General features: G+C 43.9%; 1 protein-coding gene across 1 annotated transcript in view; it reads right to left on the reverse strand.

The window, feature by feature from the left end:
• The window catches only part of RAPGEF1 (Rap guanine nucleotide exchange factor 1), a 71,616-nt gene extending 71,359 nt beyond the window's left edge, over positions 1-257 (reverse strand). Inside the window, exon 1 of the mRNA XM_044920437.1 lies at positions 218-257. Within this exon, the coding sequence (XP_044776372.1) occupies positions 218-257 (40 nt within the window). The remainder of the gene's footprint in view (positions 1-217) is intronic.
• Between the last annotated feature and the right edge of the window lie 535 nt (positions 258-792).

A 792-nucleotide genomic window follows, 5' to 3' on the forward strand; every position in this document is an offset into this window, starting at 1 on the left:
ACACACACACACACACACACACACACACACACACACACACACACACACTGAATTCTACACTTCAAATGAGTCAAGTGTGTCTGTCTGTATCAATGAAGCTGTTTTTAAAAAAAAAAGCAAAAGCCCACGGAGGAATTACTTCCTCTCACCATTTACCTCAGTGCTTTCCAGTGTCTGAAACGATCTTATTAAGTGATTTATTTATGTGCAGACTCACCGAGGACCACACCTGTCCTGTTCACGCCTGCACCCCCCATGCTGACATGGTACCTGGCCCATAGAAGATGCTCAGTAAACAGTCACTCAACAGATGAACCATCAACCAATCAGGGAATACCCCACAAATTGGACTGCTTCTTTTGATACTGAAATTCACAGAAAATACTTGAAAGTGGTTGACAATTAGGGAACAGAACATGATCCCATGCAAAAGAAAAATAAATACTTTGTAGTTCTAAAACTACAAGTCACCCCCTTTCAATTTTTCCAGCTATTTACTACTAAAACACCCTTCCAAACAGATGACATAGCACCCTGTGCTACAGGCCTGTCACGTGTCTATTATTATCCCATGTGACTTCATAGGGACAAGGTTCAATTCCTTTGTCAAGACCTTCCAGGTGGCAGGCAGGATCAGATAAACTATCTGCTCTCTGCAAACTACGTAAAAGCCCACTGCACTCCAGACCAAAGAGAAAAGTCAGAGCCTGACCTTCGTTCACATGCAGAGTCAAACCAAACACGGTTTTGCAGCTGCCTGCCTGCCAGCAGGAAGCCCCTCTTGGACCCCAA

This window comes from Neomonachus schauinslandi, chromosome 13 (assembly GCF_002201575.2).
Source record: "Neomonachus schauinslandi chromosome 13, ASM220157v2, whole genome shotgun sequence".
Classification (NCBI taxonomy): Eukaryota; Metazoa; Chordata; class Mammalia; order Carnivora; family Phocidae; genus Neomonachus; species Neomonachus schauinslandi.